At 42.4% G+C, this 16,664-nt stretch overlaps 1 protein-coding gene across 3 annotated transcripts in view; it reads right to left on the bottom strand.

Moving 5' to 3' along the window:
* Positions 1-16,664, bottom strand: part of LOC137306064 (uncharacterized) — a 69,648-nt gene that overhangs the window by 18,685 nt on the left and 34,299 nt on the right. For all 3 annotated transcript variants that reach the window (XM_067975120.1, XM_067975121.1, XM_067975122.1), the window contains exons 19-24: positions 13,983-14,144; positions 12,010-12,121; positions 9,794-10,269; positions 5,106-5,197; positions 3,026-3,077; positions 1,884-2,042 (exon numbers count right to left, since the gene is read on the bottom strand). In XM_067975120.1, the coding sequence (XP_067831221.1) occupies positions 1,884-2,042; positions 3,026-3,077; positions 5,106-5,197; positions 9,794-10,269; positions 12,010-12,121; positions 13,983-14,144 (1,053 nt within the window). The remainder of the gene's footprint in view (positions 1-1,883; positions 2,043-3,025; positions 3,078-5,105; positions 5,198-9,793; positions 10,270-12,009; positions 12,122-13,982; positions 14,145-16,664) is intronic.

Raw genomic sequence — 16,664 nt, 5'->3', positions numbered from 1 at the left:
TGAATGTCCATGACTGCTGAGTGTTCCCCGACAGGGAGAGAACCCTCCTGTTTGGCGATTGTTGCGCGGCATCCTTTCCGAGTCACAGGAGTATGAACCGTGCACCTGGTGGGTGGTGTCCTCTCGTGTGATGGTGGTATCTGTGTCGATGATCTGGCATGTCTTGCAGAGGTTACCGTGGCAGGGTTGTGTGGTGTCGTGGACGCTGTTCTCCTGAAAGCTGGGTAATTTGCTGCGAACGATGGTTTGTTTGAAGTTGGGTGGCTGTTTAAAGGCGAGTAGTGGAGGTGTGGGGATGGCCATAGCGAGGTGTTCGTCATCATTGATGACATGTTGAAGGCTGCGGAGAACATGGCGTAGTTTCTCCGCTCCGGGGAAGTACTGGACGACGAAGGGTACTCCGTTGGTTGCGGAAAGGATGCCCCAGAGCATGGTACATTGGCGAGACCATGCAGACGCTGCGACAACGGATGAACGGACACCGCGCAACAATCGCCAAACAGGAGGGTTCTCTCTCTGTCGGGGAACACTTCAGCAGTCATGGACATTCAGCCACCGACCTTCGGGTAAGCATACTCCAAGGCGGCCTTCGAGACACACGACAACGCAAAATCGTCGAGCAAAAATTGATAGCCAAGTTCCGCACCCATGAGGACGGCCTCAACCGGGATCTTGGGTTCATGTCACACTACACGTAACCCCACCAGCGAACAAATGTTATCTGTTTTTAATATAACGGGTTATTGACTGTCTTCCTTCTCTCTCTCTCTCTCTTTTTTTTGGGGGGGTTTGTATATTCAGTGGCCTTTTAGGTGACACCTCTCTGTCTGCTCACTGTGATTGCCTTGGCAACGGGCAGTAACCACCAGGCATTGTTCTGTGATTTACAAATGCGAAGGATTCGAAAATTTCATTTCCACACCATTCACCTGAGGAAGGAGGAAGCCTCCGAAAGCTTGTGAAATCTAAAATAAATTTGTTGGACTATAACTTGGTGTTGTAAAATTGTTTACAATTGTCAACCCCAGTCCATCACCGGCATCTCCACATCATATTTACTTTAGAACAGCGTAGACGTAGAGGTGACCTGATAAGAGACCTATAAAATAATTGAAGGGCAAGATTGCATTCCTATTGATAGATTATTCCAGTTTATCAGATTGGGGAGGACTAGGGAACACAAGTTTAAACTTCGGAAGAGTAGGAATAGACGGGGTGTTAGGCGGTTCTCCTTTTCCCAGAGAGTAGTCAGCCTCTGGAATGTACTGTCGGCTGGTGTGGTGGACGATGACGCTCTGCCTTCAAGAGGGAGCTAGACCGATTGTTGACTGGGGCAAAAATCGCATCATATAGTAGGTAAGTGTCTTTATAGATAACAAATGGCCCATGTGATCTCCTGGACTGATTTCCATTGCCTCGGTGGGGGGGGGGCAGGCAGTGGAATTTTCCAGAGTATTTTTGCCTCTCCCAGGAGATTACATGGCTTTGGATGGGGGGTGGGGTGAAAAGAGTGTCTGGTCATGATGTTCCAGCCATTGAGAGTGTGGGGCAGGCTTGATAGTGCATCTGGTCTTTTCCTGCCTGTCAATTTCATATGTTTGTCCAGATTCTGGTGTTTCACTCCATTATCCTAGAATATAGGGACTATTTGTGCAGAACCTTCCCTTGGGAGATTAAATAGGTGGGGCAGAGTCTGTGATGGGGGCACGTTGTATATGACCTGTGGAAGGAGCGAGGTTGATGGGCTGAAAGGCCTTTTCTCATTCTGTAATTTATGTTAATTTAGGAAAGTAAAACATACCCTTGAAGGAAAGAGTGAAAAATTTGGTGAAGATTCTTAGCAAATAAAAGAAACAAAACACTGGGGTAATTCTTTAACAAACCTCATCAAGAATGGCACGCTTAGAAACCCGTTCATCCTCAAACAGCAGTTCCCTCAACTCGTTGAAACGTGTCTGCATCAGTTTGCGCCACTCTCGTTCTCTCATGGTATGCAACAGTGGATTCTTTCTACTCTTCCTCAGCTCAGATGCACTGTAGATCTTTAAAACAAAAAGATTACTTGTTGCATAGACATACAAGCTCATGACTGTAGGAGAAAGCTGCAATTGCTTCCAACAGGAAACCAGTAAAAAGATTAAAGTTTTTCTGGTATGAATGACAACAGAAACTTACCATTAAAAACTGGGAGAAAGTAAACCAGGGCACTGACAAGAATGAGGGATTACATACTACAGAGCAAAGGACTAGTTTAAGACCTGGGCCCAATAGGTCCCACTAATCATCTAGGATCTGCACTACTTTGCAAATTCTGGTACCACGGGGAAAGATTTTTGGTGTAGTGGTTTATGAGACTATAACATTATTTGAAGAGCTATGAGACAGGCTGATGAGACTAGGCTAATTGGCACCAAGAGCACAAACTTATCAGGTACAGGATAAATCAGGGGACTGCTGGGACCATCATTTATCAGTCAAGACCAACCCAAAAAGGAAGAATCTTTAGAAGAAATAGCTCTGAAAACCAATAAGCTTTCAGATCCAATATGGTGTGGTTGGGCGCCAAGGTCTTAAAGATGTTACCATAGGTTAACGGGTGCCTGATAAATGCATTTGAGACTATGAAAGGTTATAAAGCAAATAGCAACAGATTATTTGCATTGATTGGCAAGACAGTAATGGGAGCACGCAAACTTAAGATCATCACAAAAAGAATTAAAGGGGAGATTGGAAAAAATTATTTTACACAGCAGGTGTTTAGAATGCAGAATTTTCGCTAATAAATAAGGGGAGCAGGTGGGACAGTGGAATTAGATAAATTGGAGAAAAACAATGTCAAAGACCAATTGGGCAAGATGGCCTGATTTAGTGCTGTAACAATCTGATTCTATAGTTCTGCTTCTAAAACCACATTTCATAGAATTATTAATATCCTATCAGAATACACAGCTCTCACATGAATGCAAGAGTGGAATTCTATTGATACAAGTACAGGATTAAATCAATGCTGCATGTCATGGCTTACCTTTCTCTTAAGTGAAAACTTGCGAGATTGCGAATAATTGTGAAAATGCCACCTAAAAAAAGGATTCAATTATTCGTCAATATGTACATGGGACAGGAGACAACAGGTGGAAATCATTTTTTTTTACAAAAATTACCCTGGGTAAATGCACTTGTTGCCATATAGACCAGTGATTCCAAAAGGTCCTAAGTCCAATACTCGGTACATGCAGTTAGCTGGTTCAGCTAACAACAGTTCACCTCAACACACCTGGGTTGGAGCGAGAAGAAAAAAAAACTACCCCCGATTGCTATCCCCTTTTTCAACTTACATCAATGTTCCACTCCAGAGACTTGAGCAGAACATTTAGGCCAACACTCCGATGCAGTACTGAAAGAGCGCTGCACTAATGGAGGTGCCGCCTTTCAGGAGACAGCTTAAACCAAGGCCCCACCTGCCCCAGCAGGTGAACGCAAAAGATCCCATGGCACTATAAAGGCGAATGGAATGTTAACCTTTATCTCAAGGGGGCTGGAAGTTACATTAGTTATATAAAGTTAATTAGACCCATTTAGAGAAGTTCTCAGTTCTGGGCTCCGCACCGCAGGAAGGATATATTGGCTTTGGTTGTGGGGGGGGGGGGCTGCTGCAGCGTAGACTAGTCTTATATTCCCTTGAGTATAGATGATTAAGGGGTGATGTAATTGAGGTGTTTAAGATGATTAAAGCAGTTGATAGTTTGTCTCCATCTACCCTATTTCCTCTGGTGGGGGGGTCCAGAACAAGGGGGTATAACCTTAAAATTAGAGCTAGAATGTTCAGGGGTGATGTCAGGAAGCACTTCCTCACACAAAGGGTAGTGGAAATCTGGAACTCTCTCCCCCAAAAGCTGTTGAGGCTGGGGGTCAATTGAAAATGTCAAAGCTGAGATTGCTCGTTTTTTGTTAGGCAAGGGTATTATGGTATATGGAACCAAATGTTGGTAAATCGAGTTAAGATACAGATCAGACATTATTTAATTGAATGGCCTACTCCTGTTCCAATATTTAGAAGAGCAGGAGAGTTCTCCCCAGTGTCCTGGCCAATATTTATCTCTCAACCAACACCCCTAAAATAGATTATCTGGTCATTATCTCATTGCTGTTTGTAGGACCTTGTTGTGCTTAAATTGGCTGCCGTGTTTCCTACATTACAACAGTGACAACACTTCAAAATTGGCTATAAGGCACTTTGGGACGTCCTGAAAGGGGCCCTATAAATGCAAGTCTTATTTTATTTGTGAATGGCAGACGGTCAGGATTCAACCTGTGGTGCCCTCTGTGGATGAATCACCCACTGGTGAGCCATATCTGGACTCTTACTTGCAGAACGGCAACTTGGGCAAGGTAATGGAAAGCCACCATCTGTGGAATCAAAGCTTAACAAGAGTCAGCACCTTCAGCAGAGGAGAAAAGAGGGACCTAGATAAGCAGAACGATCTGATGCCTACATTCTCATTCCGTGCCATGTCATTATAGGGAGAAAGAGAGATTATGCACCTTCTATATAGAGGGAAAAAAAGTTGTCATTGGGCTGCTCTTCCACATCCCCCAATGGTCCTCTCCAGAACACAAGTCTGGGAACAGATTACTCACCCTAGGGACACCAGAAGGAAAGTTGCAGTAGGGGAGATGTTTAATTGTCTACCAAATGTTGATTTTATGATTTGTTAATATTTTACTATACAGAAACTACAAAGCACATTTGTGACATCTAGCAGCAGTAAAATGCCACTTTCACTAAATGCCAGCGGCTGCAAATTACAACAGCTTTTTAAAAATAGCAAAATCAGGCAACAGATAAGCATTTTAATAATGTTTACGGGAAGGCAACACAGTGGCAAAACGTGGGTGTGCACCCTTCATTCTCGATAGTAACTTCCCACCTCAATCACTGAGGCGAAGCGATCAGCAGAGACTAGGTGCCTGCCCACAGGCACAGAAGGGGAGAGACACTGAAGGAACAGTTACCTTGGCTCTGTGCAGGAAATGTATAAACTTGATTACAAAGCATTCTTTATAATGCAAAATGATGACAATTTTTGAAATAATCTGTAACTGACCTGGGAGGTGCACATAATTTCTCAGCTGAAGTTCCATCGTCTACTTCACCATCTTCCATCTCAAAATCTACATATTCGCTCTCTGAATGAGTCTGTGTGGGTTATTATGAACACAAAAGGGTATGGGTGAGAAAAGGACATCTGACCCATCAGGCTTATTCCCCATATAATCCAATTCACCCAGCCAAGCATCTTTTTTTAAAAATTCGTTCGTGGGATGTGGGCATCGCTGGCAAGGCCAGCATTTATTGCCCATCCCTAATTGCCCTCGAGAAGGTGATGGTGAGCCACTGCAGACTGTGTGGTGAAGGTTCTCCCACAGTGCTGTGAGGAAGGGAGTTGCAGGATTTTGACCCAGCGACGATGAAGGAACGGCGATATATTTTCAAGTCAGGATGGTATGTGACTTGGAGGGGAACGTGCAGGTGGTGTTGTTCCCATGGCCTGCTGCCCTTGTCCTTCTAGGTGGTAGAGGTCATGGATTTGGGAGGTGCTGTTGAAGAAGTTTTGGCGAGTTGCTGCAGTGCATCCTGTGGATGGTACACACTGCAGCCACTGTGCGCCGGTGGTGGAGGGAGCGAATGTTTAGGGTGGTGGATGGGGTGCCAATCAAGCGGGCTGCTTTGTCCTGGATGGTATTGAGCTTCTTGAGTGTTGTTGGAGCTACACTCATCCAGGCAAGTGGAGAGTATTCCATCACACTCCTGACTTGTGCCTTTTAGATGGTGGAAAGGCTTTGGGGAGTCAGGAGGTGAGTCACTGCATTCAGAACTCCCCAGTCTTTAACTCCACCAATTTATGTGGTAGATTGTTCCAAACAGTTGATCACTCAGTGTAAAAGCATGTTTTTTTCTAAGATCCATTTTGAATTTCCTTTTTTGCTAATTTAAATGTGTGTTCTCTTGTCCCACTGATCTGACTCGCCTTGAATTAATATTCCCGGTGCACCTTTTCTATACCAGGAGAGTCCAAGCTTTCATAGGTGGGTTCCATGGAATTTCAGGACACAAAATTTAAAATCAGCAGTCCGGTTAGTTTGCATACAACTCAAGCTGCTGATACGAATAGATCTTGGTATTCTGATTTAGGATTTATTCACCAAATGAGGCATCAAAGCTTAAAAAAAAGCCCTTTCCAAAGCTTCAGCCACACAAAATTCAAAACAGGAAAAACTAGTGAATAAGAAATAGAAATGCAAATTGGACCGAGTTGCCTGGGCTTTGCGGGCTGGATTACCAAGTGATTTAGAGTTTAAGCTTCTCTAATTATGCTTCATAGCTCCATAACATTAGCATTTTAAATTATTTTTTTTTAAAAATGTAAAACTCTGCTTTCTGTTTTCTAAAGTAGCTGAATAACTATTTACAGTGGCCAGGTGGCTAATGGCACCTAAGAATGACAAGTCAGGGAAATTATAAAGTTGCCAGTCAAGGCTTTTCTAAGGGTTGGAATTGACCAATGGATGCACTACATATTTGTTGCAACTCAGCAGCAGGTACATCAGGACAAGCATATTCTGTTAGAATTCTAACTCGAATAGAAATTTTAAATATTTTTTGTCCTACTTGAGCTGGAAAGTGTTGAAAACAGCTGCAAGGAGAAATGTTATAGAATCCTGTTTGACAGAAGTTCCCAGCCATATTGAGAACTACCCTCTGCAATAACTACATTGCCAGGGATTTGTTTAGATCAGGACAGCATACACTTTCTACATATTGATGCACAAATAACCAAGTGTATATTTGCACAATACATGTACCAGATTTTTTTTTACTGACAATTAGACAGGCCCAGATGGTAGCACTCTCCCTAAGGGTCAGACACTCAAGTGCAATAAGAACACATGAATTTATAGATCATCTCCAACATAGTAAAACATCCCATGGTGCTTCACAGCTGTGGAAAAACAGACACAGGAGTATCAGGAGAGTGTGAGGTGGTGACGAAAACATGATTGAAGTAGGTTTTGAGGAGGGTTTTGAAGGTGGGGAGAGATATAGCAAGGAGGAAGGGTTTAAGAGAGTTCCAGCATGTTTTTTAATTCCTTCTCGGGAGATGGGCGTTGCTGGCGAGGCCGGCATTTATTGCCCATCCTTAATTGCAGAGAAGGTGGTGATACAATGGAGTGGCTTGGTAGGTCACTTCAGAAGGCAGTTAAGAGTCAACCATGCTGATGTGGGACTGGAGTCACATGTAGGCCAGACCGGCAGGTTTCCTTCCTTAAAAAAGGACATTAGAGAACCAGTTTTTTAAAAATAGAAAATGAGAAATGGTTACTTTTACCAATACCAGCTTTGTATTTCCAGATTTTTTTTTTTAAAAACTGAATTCAAATTATAAAATGGCCCTAGTTATGACCCAAGGAAATCTTTACACTGCATCTGATCTGGGATTGCTCAACACCAACTTCAAATTGGTCATCTATGACACCCTCACGAGGTAAAGCAAATAAACCAATAAAGGGAATGTGTATAAAATTCCAAGCCAAACAAACCACAAATTAAGCTTAATACTTATAAGTGTAAAGTTTTGTAAATTAAACAGAAATGTGCAAAACAAGTTGAACTGAATATCATACAATCAGCAGAGAAGGATTAGAATGAGTTAGGGTAGACTGGTCATTGTCCATGTCCAGACAATGGGGCGAGACAATTAATAAAAGCTAATAAAATCAGGACATGTAACCAGGTTATATCAGGATCAGGATATATACAACTCTCTAGAGGTTATGGCAAGGCTGTACAATGCAGCAGCCAGATCACATGGAGTACAGTGTTCAATTCTGGTTGACACACTGTGCAAAGGATGTTGATGCATTGGGGTGGATACTGAGAAGAGCTCCAAAATAATTCCAAGTGTAACAGGGACAGAGTTACGAGGGACGAGTTACGAGTGATGATTAGAAAGGGAATAATAGGATATAGGAACAGGGTGGGCACATCGGATTAGAACTACTGCCCGTGTGGAGGATGAACACCAATGTGCACTGGTTGGGCTGAGTGACCTGTTTCCGTCTTGTAATTTTGATGTAATTACTCAAAAAGCAGTACTGCAAAAGCTGAATCGCCACAGCCTAGAGAGATGTTGGTTAAGGGGTATTAAGCTAAAATATTACTTCACAGTAGGACAGACTAGCGGGGCCAAAGGGCAAACATTTATAAATATTAGGAAGAAGTTCTTCAAAGTGTCTGGAATAATCTGGCAGTAGTAGAGATGAAAACATTAAGGGCTTTCAAAAGGAACAAGATTCAGTGGGCTGTTTGGTCTTCTGTTTTTATTAAATAGTAATTACTAAATAAGAACGAGTAAAGCATACTCTTAACTATCCTCATAACAGAAAGAAAGGCAGGTAATACTAAATGTGAAAATTATTCACTATAGTGAATAAGAATCTATGAATCGCTTAAGAATTTATGAGACTCAGAGGTTAAAAAGTTCTGACCTGTCAGATAACTATAGAAGAATCCTGTGGGGCAGTGTACTGTAGTGTTCTACATCAGAGTGGAACACTGCAGTTTACACCAGTGATTCTCTATACATCAAGTTCCTGACCAGCTTTGCCATCCTGGGTAGATACCAGATAGAAGCTAACTTTCCTACAGAGGGGCGAGGGGTAGGACCGACACCCTGAGGATGTTTTCATACATCTTTTAGCAGCTTGTTTTAGACCAGCATTGGTAGAGGCCTTGGAGCATGAACAAAGATGGTGCATTGCTCAACACCAAGACAAGTCTTAACTTCAAACACAAAATGATAATGCCAGACTGTGTGATTCTGTGTATATTTAGTAGCCTCATTGAATAGCTTCTAGTTATGTGACATCATCACACAGTAAAACTCAGCTGTTATAAATTACTGCAATAGGAAACGGTGCCATTATTATTCATTTTCCCTGCACATTCTTGCCTTTATACCACTCCATACCTTCATGTTTCAGTTAGAACGGCTTGCACCCTAACCCCTACTTCCCCTCAAGCCATTTGTGAATATCAGCTAATGGAGGGGGGAGAAAGAGGAGGGAAAAAAAGTTTCTCAGAGCGGGATAACCCCCTCAGAGTTTAAGTGCCTCATGGAGGCAAGCAGAGAATAGATTTAATCCTTCCCATTCAAACCCAAGTTTCCTACATATCCTAGAAAAGATTGGGCCAGGCAGTATTATTAAAGTTATTATGCATACAGACTATAAACTTCAATGGTAATCAATTCCTAGTACAAATTTATCCCCTCCTTATTTTGCTCTACCCCTACCAAAGGCACCAATACATTTTGTGGTGTAGTTCACCGATGCACGGTGGGGTATGGCTCCTTGGACATCATCCTTCATTACCTCACCTGAGTGGCTGCTCTTCCTGCATGAGCCTACACAGCAAACGGTGGCAGGGACAGCACAGCCAAGCCTTCCCTCAGGCTCACAGTACAGCTAAAAGAACCACCCTGGCCAATTTTCGTTTTCTTGAACGAGGGGCACTTGAACCAATTGTAGCACTCCTACTGCCGGCCCAGCTGAGAGCAGTGTACTCTCTTCTGTGTACGGCTCAGTGGGTTTATCCAGCGAGTAACTGAGCCATTGGGAGAGCTGTAGTTAACCAATTTTAAAAGCTGATTTCTTGGGAATATGAATTAAGAAATAAATCTCCAATTCACAACTTTAATCAGCAAGTTCATTTGAATAGCTTCTCAATACATACCAGTATTTCCACGTCAATTTCGTTCACTTCGTCCATATTTAGATCGAAATCTGAATGACTGCCAAAGTCAGAGCTCCCAATGGACGACTCTTTTCCTACAGTAAGGGCATCTTCATCTTTACCATTGCAAGTCTTTTTTCTTACTGCGGAGAGGTCGTAACTGTCGGGGTTTCCAAGTTCCTGGTAATTCTCTTTGAAGTCTCCTGCTATCTTGACTGTAACTAGACTGTTGGCCTTTAGCTCATCTAGCTCCCATTTAACTCCTTCTGTGCAATCTTCACCGAGATGTTCTGACACTTTGGACACAACAGAATCTGTGCTTCCTTTTCTTACTGCAGCATCGGAAGGATTATTATTTTGAAGCCACTGTGTTTCAAAAGGTTTCTGAAAAGTTAAGGCTCGCGCATCCGAGACCTTCTTAGCACCAACGAACGGTCCATCTTCCACTCGGTCCTCAGTTGCATCAGACATCGTATCTACAAAGGAGACAGTTGATCAGTTCATCTCTGCAAGTAGCTGACTGCTTACTGTTGTGAGAATGTTGTGGTTTTCTGGTCTATTGTGCTGCCCCACCTCCTGTGTGGTGGTGTCTGGCATAACCCTCACTGAATGGATGAAGTAACTGGGTGTATTGATTTCCAACTTTTAAGGCTCTTCTGTGGATCTGTTGCATTAGTTGGTGTACTTAAGTGACATTATAACACAAGAGATGCAAAAGTGTGTGGACCTGCAACAACACTCTGGAGTTTTTGATGAAGCGCTACCAACAAGATTCAGAGGAACTGGATATTTCAGCAGCTGTGTAATAATGAAGAGCACAACCCAGCAAAGAAATGGTCGTAGGTGATTTATATGGGGTTACCAATGAAGAAGATGTTCCTGCAAAGATGCAACAAAACCTGAACAATGTTTTTTCACTTTTATGAAATCAGATTGTACAAAACAAAATCTGTTTAAAAGGTACTTTGGTTTATGATTTTGTAATTTAATATTTCAAAGGGCACAAGTTATAGAAAATGGTAAAATTAATTGGAACGAAAATTCTTGAAATGGATGCAAACAGGACATACCATGTGCAGCTAATAAAACAAGACTCAGACAAATCGTGGCCTGAAAACAGCCAGATCCAACTGAACAGTCATCTAAAATGGCACGGCACACTATGAAAGTCTGTCCATTGGAACGATGAGTGACACTGCCCACAAATATTTCAGGGGAAGTGGAAGAGGGGAGAACGACTATACGTCTGTCGCACCACTACCGATGCGTAGCCATCACACGTGATGGACAGACGCGCGCGCGCGCACACACACACACACACACACACACACACACACACACAGCTCTGCTTGCAGTTGAGCAATGTCAGCATGGATACTATTGGGAAAAAAGACCTGATCAACAACTAGTGTATGTTGTTTTTTCATTCTCAGGATGTGAGCATCGCTGGTAAGGCCAGCATTTATTGCCCAGCCCTAGCTACACCGAGGTGGTGGTGGGCTGCCTTCTTCAAACACTGCAGTCCCTATGGTATTCTTTGTAGCGGTTATTGTTACAACTGAGCACCTTGCTAGGCCACTTTAGAGGGCAGTTAAGAGTCAACCACGTTGGTGTGAGATTGGAGTCACTTATTGGCCAGATTGGGTAAGGGCAGTAGGTTTCCTTCTCTAAAGGACATTAGTGAATCAGTTGGGTTTTTAAACAGTCCAACAGCTTCATGGTCACTTTTACTGCTACCATTCCACATTTTCTTTTAAACTGAATTCAAATTCTCAAACTGCCATGGTGGGATTTGAACTCACGTTGTCTGGATCATTAGTCTATTAACATAATCACTATGCTACCATACCCGTGTTGAATTCCCTTCCAAGTATTTTTGCCCTAATTGTGGCAGCACCAATGAACAATTAGTGTTCTTTCATTCTGGAACACGCGTTCCAGCCAAAGGAAAAGGCACTTTTCAGATTTTTTCTTCCACATCCCCAAAAAAAATCATCTAGTTTGGCCATCATACCCACAAATATACAAAATAAAATATCTTCAATGACCTTCAAGACACAGTAGCACCCGAGTCACAAAATGTAGTACAGTTCTACACTCGGGCCAAAAATTGTGACGTATCTGACAGACCAAAGACACAAGAATCTGAATTATTTCTCGATTCACATTAAGCACTGATTGTCCTTTCTTCAAATCAAAGCAGAAGAGAGTCTTACCCGATAGATGTGAAATTTCCTCTAGCAATTTCTTTTGTTTTTTCATTAACAGTTCCTTTTCAATGAACAGTTTTTCTGATTGTATATCCAAGTCGCTGATTACATTAATGGCCTGTGAAGATAAAACCAAGACAAAAATGCATACTAAAATATTACTAGATATTACTACAGGCAAAAATCATGCCATCAATCCTGCGATAGACCATATTGTAGGAAGCCTCCTGACAGCACCAAGGGAGGTTTTCATGGGTACTTCTAGTGGAGTAGAACATTGCAACAAAATGATTTAACCATACCAACAGAAGCAAGCAATTAATCCAGTTGGTGAAGCTGCCCCATTTGTACTGGAGCAGTTTCACCATAATATTTGCTCAAATGCTCAGAGCCACATTTATTTATGAAGTATTTAAATTTTAATTCTTTCATAATTGTTGTGGTGTATTTTTGTACTCCCACTGAAACTAGAAGTATAAAATCAACCAAAACAGACTTGGGAAGTGGTCAGTCCTGGTCAGGTTCTTCCCTCACCAGTATTTTAATCATTATGTTTTGTCACTGTTCTGTCTCTCTCCACCTGCTTAAGTGAAGGAAATCTCCACGTAGTCAAGAGACTCAACATTCACTCAGCTCCACTCTACTCACCAACCCTAATTCAGACTCTAATTTTAATGAGTGTGTGTTTTAGAGTGTCAGTATAGAGGGAATGATTGGAGGAAGGGGAGGAGTGGTAGTGCAAATATCACAGTATTTGTCACAGAATGTTGTGTCACGACAAATCATTACCGTACTCTGCCAGTCTACCCCTAAAACTGTTTAAACGCAACCTCTATCTTCTTATCATCATCCTCTTCCTTTCAACCACTTTTTTCTTCACTTATGTTCCCCCTTCCTGAAGGCATCACTAAAGCAAGGTTCCACTGGTGCAGGTATGTCACCCAAGTGGCAATTATTCATGGATAAGCCTGGAGTGAGTGTGTTCAACTATTCTATCACACAGGGCATCACAGGCTACATGCAGATTCTTCCTGTTTAGGGGGTGGAGGGTGAGGTCGCTAGATAGCGATCAGAGGCCCTGGATTATTTCTCCCTCCCTCCCTCTTAACCCGTTGATGCCGGTCAACTGTACCTCTACTCCAGTTTAATATCAGTTAACCCTACCTCTACTCCAGTTTAATATCAGTTAACAGCACAAATGTTTATATTCCTGGTCCAAATAGACAAACTATTCACTGGATAAATTTACTCAGCCAACATCCCTTCAACCTATCTTGCAATGCATCCCACATTAGTTATGCTGGTTTTGTATACCTTTACTACATCTTTTCTTAAGCCTGCTTATTGTTCCATAGACTCAGAACATAAAATCTACTGACTCTTTGCAGTAGTCCATTATCTAATATATAATTGAACACACACATAAACCCAAAAATCATGTTTAAGACCTCAGTTAACGACCTTTTGTCACGGATTTTAGCATTTTGGTCCTTTATCTTCCTGCCTAGGTGTTAGCCTTGGCTCAACAGTAGCACTCTTGCCTGAGTCAGAAGGTCATATGTTCAAGCCCCATTACAAAGACTTGATCTTGGCTGACACTTCAGTGTGGTACTGAGGGATGAGACTTTCCGATGAGACATTAAACCAAGTCTGCCCTCTCGGGTAGATGTAAAAGATCCTGTGGCACTATTCAAAAAGAGGAGCAGGGGAGTTCTCCCCGGTATCTTGGCCAATATTTATCCCTCAACCAACATCACTAAAACAGATTATCTGGTCATTTATCTCACTGCTATTTGTGGGACCTTGCCGTGTGCAAATTGGCTGCTATGTTTCCCTACATGACAAGTGACTACACTTCAAAAGTACTTTATTGGCTGTGACGCACTTTGAGATGTCCTGAGGTCACGAAAGACGCTATATAAATGCAATGTGCCTTCTTTATACAAATAAAATAATCCTCAAAATTCATCTGAACAAACCTTAATGAGAATGGCACCTTTTGGGGCCTTTTTGTCATTGAAAACTGTGCTCTCCAGTAATTTAAAACGATTTTCCATCAACTTGCGAGATTCCCTTTCTCTCAGTGTATGCGGTGTCGCCTTCTTCTTGGCTCTCCAACCCCTAGGTGCCTCACTGTGCTCCTGCAGAATTAAAATCAAAAAGTACCAAATTATGGCGAAGTGTAAATACAGTAAAACTGGACAATTACTGCCAGGTAAAACACTTCTGCATACCATTGATGAACACTGCAGTTGTAGTTCTCAAATGGGTTACTATTCAGCTTGAATTTTCTGGACATTAGATTGTAATAATTGATCAATGATTATTTACCATTGGGGATTCTTGGAGATATAAATTTTAACCGTTAACAGTTCAAGGACAAAAATAATATTTGTCTGTTCATCTCCCACTTCTCTCTATGCCTCGAAAATTTCATTTCTCTTTCTCTGACTCATTCTCCCCTCTTCTGTAGGCATTTCATGGAATCATAGAAAGTTACTGCACAGGAGGCGGCCATTTGGCCGATCGTGTCCGGGCCATTTCAGTTCGTCTCTTTCATTTCGTTCATCTCACTCACTCTCTTTTCTTCCTGTATGCCCCGAACACATTTTCTCTCCCTTCCCTCTTATCTCCGACAAAAGCCTCGAGGCTCAATCCCTTCGATATCTACAGAAATTATCTAGTTTGTCTTTCCTGGGTTACAAAACGCCATTCAGCTTAAGCAAAGACCCAAACCACTTATCCGCAAATGCTGTTCCACGATATGCAGAACCACTACATCCATCGGAGAACTGGGATTGGGAGGTGCCTCCCAGGAGGGTAATGGGAGCACAGTCTCCTGACCCATTTTTGATTATTGATAATTATTAGAGGATCAGCTCATTTGAAGGGAATTTGAGGATTAGGCCAATACATATTTTGCCTTTTTTCACTCTTTCCCCTGTAATTGTATTAGAATGAATAGCCGGTGTTCCCAACCACAGTAGACACCAGCCTTCCAATTCCCATCGATTTGCAGCTTGATGATGGCCTCACATGCTAAGCAGACCACTCAAGTAGTGAGTCCTGGTGATCTCAGCTTCTTAACTACCTGGTTTTTGCAGAAGTTCTGAATGCAGCCTCTGTGTTGTAAATACTGAAATGGGATGTACATCATTTACAAATTATGTCCCCTAGCATGGTAAACACATCAGCATTAGTTTCTCCTCCTCTGTTTAAGATTACAATGTTACAATGTAATGGCTCACTGGCACATTAAACCAGGCAAGTATATACTGTTGAATGCAACACCAGCTAGTTACGATGTCAATAAGCTCTGGGTTCATCAACCCTTGAACTATGCTAGGAGACACTTCTAATTTTAAACTGTACTAGTTTTAATGCATGTACCTGCTCACCATACTTGGGAGATACAGCATTGTAAATACCAGCACTTTAAAACGCACCAATTTAGCTAGCTGTCATTTATTACCTAGCTGTCTCACCTGGCAAAATCTAATCAATTTTCATCAAGGTGGCTGGCACATTGCAACCTGCCCTATGCAAGTCCTTTCACCATGCTGAAAGCAGATGTTTGTTGCATAACTGACAAACAAAAACTCAGGAGGCTTGGGACAATAGCTGCCGAAAGACATTACCTGAGGCTTGGTACATAACACATAAGAACTAGGAGTAGGCCATACGGCCCCTCGAGCCTGCTCTGCCATTCAATATGATCATAGAATCATAGAATCATAGAAGTTACAACATGGAAACAGGCCCTTCGGCCCAACATGTCCATGTCGCCCAGTTTATACCACTAAGCTAGTCCCAATTGCCTGCACTTGGCCCATATCCCTCGATACCCATCTTCCCCATGTAACTGTCCAAATGCTTTTTAAAAGACAAAATTGTACCCGCCTCTACTACTGCCTCTGGCAGCTCGTTCCAGACACTCACCACCCTTTGAGTGAAAAAATTGCCCCTCTGGATCCTTTTGTATCTCTCCCCTCTCACCTTAAATCTGTGCCCCCTCGTTATAGACTCCCCTACCTTTGGGAAAAGATTTTGACTATCGACCTTATCTATGCCCCTCATTATTTTATAGACTTCTATAAGATCACCCCTTAACCTCCTACTCTCCAGGGAATAAAGTCCCAGTCTGTCTAACCTCTCCCTGTAAGTCAAACCATCAAGTCCCGGTAGCATCCTAGTAAATCTTTTCTGCACTCTTTCTAGTTTAATAATATCCTTTCTATAATAGGGTGACCAGAACTGTACACAGTACTCCAAGTGTGGCCTCACCAATGCCCTGTACAACTTCAACAAGACATCCCAACTCCTGCATTCAATGTTCTGACCAATGAAACCAAGCATGCTGAATGCCTTCTTCACCACCCTATCCACCTGTGACTCCACTTTCAAGGAGCTATGAATCTGTACTCCTAGATCTCTTTGTTCTATAACTCTCCCCAACGCCCTACCTTAACGGAGTAGGTCCTGGCCCGAAGATCATGGCTGATCTTCTACGTCAACTCCACTTTCCTGCCCTATCCCCATATCCCTCGATTCCATTAGTGTTCAAAAATCTATCGATCTCAGTCTTGAATATACTCAACGACTGAGCATCCACAGCCCTCTGGGATAGAGAATTCCAAAGATTCACAACCGCGAGTGAAGAA

The sequence above is a fragment of the Heptranchias perlo genome, chromosome 41 (assembly GCF_035084215.1).
Source record: "Heptranchias perlo isolate sHepPer1 chromosome 41, sHepPer1.hap1, whole genome shotgun sequence".
Taxonomy (NCBI): Eukaryota; Metazoa; Chordata; class Chondrichthyes; order Hexanchiformes; family Hexanchidae; genus Heptranchias; species Heptranchias perlo.
The sequence above is the reverse complement of the archived record's forward strand: the minus strand, read 5'-3'. Positions and strand labels throughout refer to the sequence as shown.